This window comes from Triticum aestivum, chromosome 5A, assembly GCF_018294505.1.
Source record: "Triticum aestivum cultivar Chinese Spring chromosome 5A, IWGSC CS RefSeq v2.1, whole genome shotgun sequence".
NCBI lineage: Eukaryota > Viridiplantae > Streptophyta > Magnoliopsida > Poales > Poaceae > Triticum > Triticum aestivum.
The window spans coordinates 42,764,819-42,771,158 of NC_057806.1; the positions used below are offsets into that span (position 1 = coordinate 42,764,819).

Consider the following 6,340-nt stretch of genomic DNA (forward strand, 5'->3'; position numbering starts at 1 on the left):
GGGAGGAGAAGGCGCGCGGGGAGGAGGGGCGGTGGCGGCGGCGGTAGATCGCGGCGGCAACGGCGGCCCGAGGCGGCGGCTAGGGTTAGCGGAAGCGGGAGGATTGACTTGCGATAGATACTGTGTAGAGAATGATGTGGTGCATCGATAATTATAGATCGTGTACTAGGCACATATATATAGGTACAAGGGGTGCGACCGGTGTCTTGTCTCCCAAGATACAAGTACATACAGGGCGAGAGAGACACTACAGGTGCGGCATACAAAACCCAGACTTACGTACATGTACACATGTTCAACATTGTGCATTCAGGCTCTTGAAGGTGCTAAAGTAGAGTAGAGAGGTATCCCAGGAGTTTCATCTCTCCGTGCCAAGTTTTCTGAACATTTAAATGCCCCGCATAAACACATGGGAAGAAATTATTTTCGTGACACGCCTTTAACTAGGATTATTTGTTGATGGTTCATTAAGGACTGCTGATTTGCTCGATAGGGTTAGGTATTCTATTAGTATGTCTTTTCCCTCGATGTTGTAAGTTTGTACTGTACTCTCCAGCTTCTTCTACTTCAAGGGCTACGCCAAGCTTGGTGTATGTTTGCTAGCTTGGCAATGAGCAAACCTGCTGTTATTTATTTTCTCCAACTGGTCCATATGCAGATACTTCAGATGATAGTGACATCTAAATCCTTGTGGCCGTGAAGCAAAGTTTGAGGTTTATATATTATTGCCATCTTTAATCTGCATCGAAATTTCTAAACTTTTTTAGGAGGTGTACGGAAGCAAAACTAAGTAACTTTAAGATTGGTCTAAACTTTTAAGGAGTGTTACCGAAGTAGACTCGTGGGACGGAGGGAGTAGAACCTTACTTAGATTCCATATGATCTCACTAGCTAGAATCTGCATCTCTCTCGATGTCTTTCTCAGCTGACTTGTCGAATAGAGGATAGAAGAGAACTATTAAAAAGTCAGAGGTCCTGAGTCCTGACCTTATCAACAATACCACAATCCATTGTATCATGGCCCAATTGATACCTGCTGGTTGCCGCATCGCCATTGCCGTCGAAATATTCGATGCTCCACACTAGACCTATACGTGGAGCCGCACAAGTTAAAGGAGCTCGGCATATATTTATCCGAACCTTCTCCCGTATCACCTTTTCTCGGGTCGATCAAATTGCTCCAAGCTCATCCAGCCGGCCGGTGCACATTTCCATGGCTATATAAGCAGGGCCTCCCGTGCCCAGCTCCAAGCAAGCGAGCACAAGTCAAAGACTCGTACAGGTAGCACTGAAGACTTGTACATCCACAACATTGTTCTTTTGAGTTCGTGGTGAAGAAGATCAAGGTCGGGTCAGCTTGATGGAGCAGGTGACGAAGCTGGCGGGGCAGCGGGCGGTGGTGATCTTCAGCATGAGCTCCTGCTGCATGTGCCACACGGTGGCGCGCCTCTTCCGGGACCTCGGGGCGAACCCGGCGGAGGTGGATCTGGACGAGGACCCCAGGGGAAAGGAGATGGAGAAGGCGCTGGCGAGGCTCCTCGGCCGGAACCCGGGCGTGCCGGCGGTGTTCATCGGCGGCAGGCTCGTCGGATCCACCGACAAGGTCATGTCCCTTCACCTCAGCGGCAAGCTCGTCCCGCTGCTTCGTAACGCAGGTGCTGTATGGGTGTAGTGCGCGCGGGAGAGGGTTTTGTTGTAGATGCGTATGCAGTGGATAGTAGAAAACCGAAAACGATGTACACTCACGTATGCGCAAGTGCTCTGTTTTCTCTGTCAGGTGATCATATATAAGATGAAGGAAAACCATGCAGGTCGTTTTATTTTAGAACTGCAGAGGGGGAGTACGATTCTACTCCCTCAGTCCTGATTTACTCGTCGCAGAATGAATAGAACGACGAGTAATTCCGGATGAAGGGAGTATGACTTAAGTTGTGACCGACATGTTGACCAGCTTGACGTGGGCCCCACATGTCATTAATCCTAAAGTCCAGTGATTTAAATCAGAGGATCTCGGTCTGCATCGAAGATGCCTTTGTAACGTACAGGATTTACTCCCTCTATTTTAAGGGCCAACTATTTCAACTTTATTAACTCTATTTTTTAGAACCTTCGTCAAGGCATTTTATTCATCTCGGGGGGACAAGTCTGATTGTACCGCGTCAATCAGAAACTCGGGAATTACAAAGAAAGAGATATAACTAGTCTATACTTATATACTGCCAAAGCCTCTTTGGCACATCTATTGGTTACACCATTAGCTTCACCACCAGTACAAAACTCAAATCCCTGAAAAAAGGGAGCTATGTGCGCATCTCCATAAAAGATATTGCCTCCCACTGATCGATTATCATCTCGGTTCCAAGCTTGACATACTGCCAAGTAATCACTTTCCAGCACCACACGGGGTAAAACCCTTGTTCCTCGCAAGCAGTGCAGTACAACATCCCTACAAGCCATCAGTTCGATGGTGTAGGTCTCAAAGCATGCTGTATATTTATTACACCGAGCTGTCAGGAATTGACCATCATGGGTTCTCACCACTCTCTCCAGGGCCGTCTCCAGGAATTTGGGGGCCCGGGACGAAATACAAAAAGTGGGGTTCTAAAATTTTAAAATTCGTATAACTAAAGAAGTATCCAAGGAATATCTTATATTGCAGTGGCCAAATAATACCTCCTAGCTATCCAAGGAAAACCTCATGTCCAAGCATATATATAAATTTGGTCAACTGCATAATATATGTAGAACTGAATCTCGATGATTAACAATTGAACCAAATAGATTAAACAAGACAAAGAAATACAAATAATAATAAGGGGTATGCAAAAAAAAACCAAATCAATAGTAGTTTGCTTCATCCATTCCCCTGTAGAAACTCACACCCCATTTCGGGTTTTATGCGACACTAATAAACACTAGTATGTTTATTTGTTATTCGTCAATACCATTTCAATTACATAAAAAAGGAGGGACATTCTCTTGCTAGTATTCTACACATGCGGATAATATAGAATCAAAAAAACGCATTGATCATTACATGGAATTCTATTAAGATATTATATGAAAGTCGAATTTATTCCACTCTCATTTGAGAGTGCGAATACAAGGAGGTATTTTGTGTTTGGGAAAGTCCGAAGAAAAAAGATTTGGAATCTGCCTTTTCCTTCTTTCCCTTAAAAAACTCCTGGCGTTGCAGGTCGCCAATGAAAATATGTCTTCATCTTATTTTTCTGTAGCATGAAGTAAAATTGATATAAAAATGCATCGATTCAGGTTTCATCCATACATGCACACTTTTTTTTGTTCTAAATTACTCCATAGTTAATAGTTCAAAGACATCAGTTTATAAATCAACACACACAGCGTGTCATCAGTTCAAACTTCCAATGCATCTTCTACTATTGTTGTTTGCCTCTCTCGGTCCAAGAAATCAGTAAATTACTCATTGATTAGTGGTTGAGGCGACGAGCAGCACGTGTGTTTCTCGGCTTTGGAGGGGCAGCAAGCCTTCGGTGTAGCAGAGAAAAGGCCAGCACCCGGCGACCAGGTGGAGGACGGGAATCACTGCCGCTAGTGGCCTAGTGCAAGCACGGATCAGCTAATAGGTGGAGCCGCCGCCTACGGCGATCTGCAGCAGGCCAACACTGGTTGATTCATTGCACGGAGGCGGCGCCCGTGCGCGAGCGGGGGGCTGGGGAGGGTCACGGCCCTAGGGCTGAAGCTGTAGCGGATGCCGCACATGCAGTTTATTTCGCGTTTTTCTTCAATTGGGGGCCCCACAATTTTGGGGCCCTGTGCGGTCGGCCACTTTGGCCATCCTCATCGACGGGCCTGACTCTTTCCCGAGCAGCGTTGCATAGCATCCGTTAGCAATCGTACATCTGCAATTCAGCTGTAGGAATGTTAATAAATTTCAGTTGATTTTTTTACGAAATTGCTCTGCGTATGATTTTGCATGTATGATTCACGTCCGATCAAGTGATCCCACCATTGCCATTGATGCATAGATTTGATCGGAGGGTGGTTGAGCAGTGTTCGTACAACGTCGTATAAGAATTCATCGTACGCCTAGCACTGCTCTTTTTTTTAGCATTAAGCCAAAATTTGCTATTAGTAAGGCACCTGATTCTTTTATCGTTTTCAGTTGTACGATTGTTACCGAGTTACCCTAAAATGGAAAATTTAGAATTAGTAATGAATCGTTTCTTTTAAAGGTCATAGCAGATCGGTTTTTTAGGGAGTTAATCATATACTACTACCTTTGTCCTGATTTATTGGTCCTCTTTGTATTCTGTGTCAAAATTTGACCATAGATTTAATTGACAAAATATTAATGCATGCAATAAAAAATATCTTTGGATTCGTGTTTAAACATAGTTTTTAATGATACTAGTTTTTATGGCATGCATTAATATTTTATTAATTAAATCCATGGTCAAAATATGACCTAAAATACTAAAAGGACCAATAAACCAGGACGGAGGTAGTATAGTGTAGTGTAGATAGTATGGATGTGCAAATAATATCATAGGATGAGGGTCAAAGACGTCCGCTCGAATATAAGATGGAGGGAGGGGGCCAAGCCACCCCCCTCCTGGTAACTTAACTATTGAATCATAGGGAACAGTGTCAGATATTTTAGAGAATTAAGGCGGAGCAACCATAGTAGTACATTTCAACACTATGTTGATGTCCATCCCATGGCTTCCTGCATACTAGAGACTCTCCAGTTTTACGAAGTCTATTGCTTGAACACTAACAACATAAACACATAGGATCAGATCATAAATGTATTAAGCACTCAAATAACAAGGTTGGATAATATGGCAATCCCTTGAGAACGTCTCTCCCAATCAGGATTGAAGTGCGCAATCATTGCACAACAAACATTTTAGACCACCCGCGCGAGGGAAATGCCAGAAAGGACAAACTATATTTATCCTGGTTTATTGGTCTCCTTCATACTTTGTGCTAAATTTTGATCATAAATTTACTAACAAAATATTAATGCATGTCACCAAAAAGTTATACCGTTGGATTCATATTTGAACATAGTTTTCAATGATATTATTTTTTGTGACATGCATTAATATTTTGTTGATTAAATCTAAGGTCAAAACTTGACACAAAATAAAAAGAAGGCTCATAAATAAACCCGAACGGAGGTAGTAGCATGGAGTGTGGTGTGGTCGCCTGCATGTTGATGCCATCAACTAGTACCAAGTATTGCCACCAAAGCCATATGATATGCGTGGATTATTTATAGCGGCAACAAAGCTGCCACCACAGACCACAGCGGCAGGTAGGGGTGAAAATGGATTGGATAGTGATCTTATCATTTCCATTTTATATATCCAAAACGAATATGGATCGGATGTTACTCGAATACGGATATAAATAATAGGGACATATTGCTTAAGAAAATTAGTCGATAGCTACGTGACATGAAATAATCAACTCGCGACATACAATAAGGTAATGGTGAATATATGAATAAATAGTACTATAATGCATAAAAATTTCTAAGTTTAATCATACAAACAGTAAAATTTGACCACTTATTTGGCTTTTATGTTTGATAATTGACATATTGGGGCTAGAAATTTGAAAATTATCTCCCATAATCTTATTCGGATACGGAATTACGGATATGTCCACTTTCATATCCATATTTGTGTCAGAATCCCATACCATATTTTTTTTATTTTTAAATAAATCTGGATATGGATAATTTCCATTTCCATTTTAGTTCGGATGCGGATATTTTAGATACGAATAGGCATTTTCTTGAGTACGAATATCGGATATTTTGGATTATCCACTATCAGTTTCCACCCCTAGCGTCAGGTGCCATGTCATCGTCTCCTTCTGTTTTCCGTTTCTACATTGCTCAAAATCCTGTGAAACAAGGCGTGCCGCCACCCGCTGTAGAGGCAGGTCCTACCACCTTCGGCTATGGTGGCAGGTGACAGGTGTCACCTGCTGGACATGCCACCATGGTAGTTTTGTCAATTGCACTGAGAGGTGGTCTTTTCTGGTATTACACTTGCACATGTTGTCTAAAATGCAAAAAAATCATGCACATCGTCCGAGAGTAGTTTGGCACATCTGATTATTTTATATAAAGGATAAGAAAGTTAGACACATCAATTAGCATGCCAATATTTGATGCATTTATTAATTAAGTATATACACAAGGCCGACACTTGCATTTTGGAGAACTTATATGGAAATAGGTACATTGGCCCAACGACTATCGATAAAGTAAAAGAAGTGTTCGACATATACACTGCACACTATGAAGGTCATTATAAAAGACATACACATAAAAAGTGTAATT

The 6,340-nt window shown here is 42.2% G+C and overlaps 1 protein-coding gene across 1 annotated transcript; it reads left to right on the plus strand.

Moving 5' to 3' along the window:
* The first annotated feature begins 1,263 nt into the window (after nt 1-1,263).
* LOC123106506 (glutaredoxin-C1-like) lies at nt 1,264-1,825 on the plus strand. The gene has a single exon (XM_044528655.1). It carries the CDS (start codon nt 1,361-1,363, stop codon nt 1,670-1,672), a length of 312 nt encoding a protein of 103 aa, XP_044384590.1. The 5' UTR covers nt 1,264-1,360; the 3' UTR covers nt 1,673-1,825.
* The last annotated feature ends 4,515 nt before the right edge of the window (nt 1,826-6,340 follow it).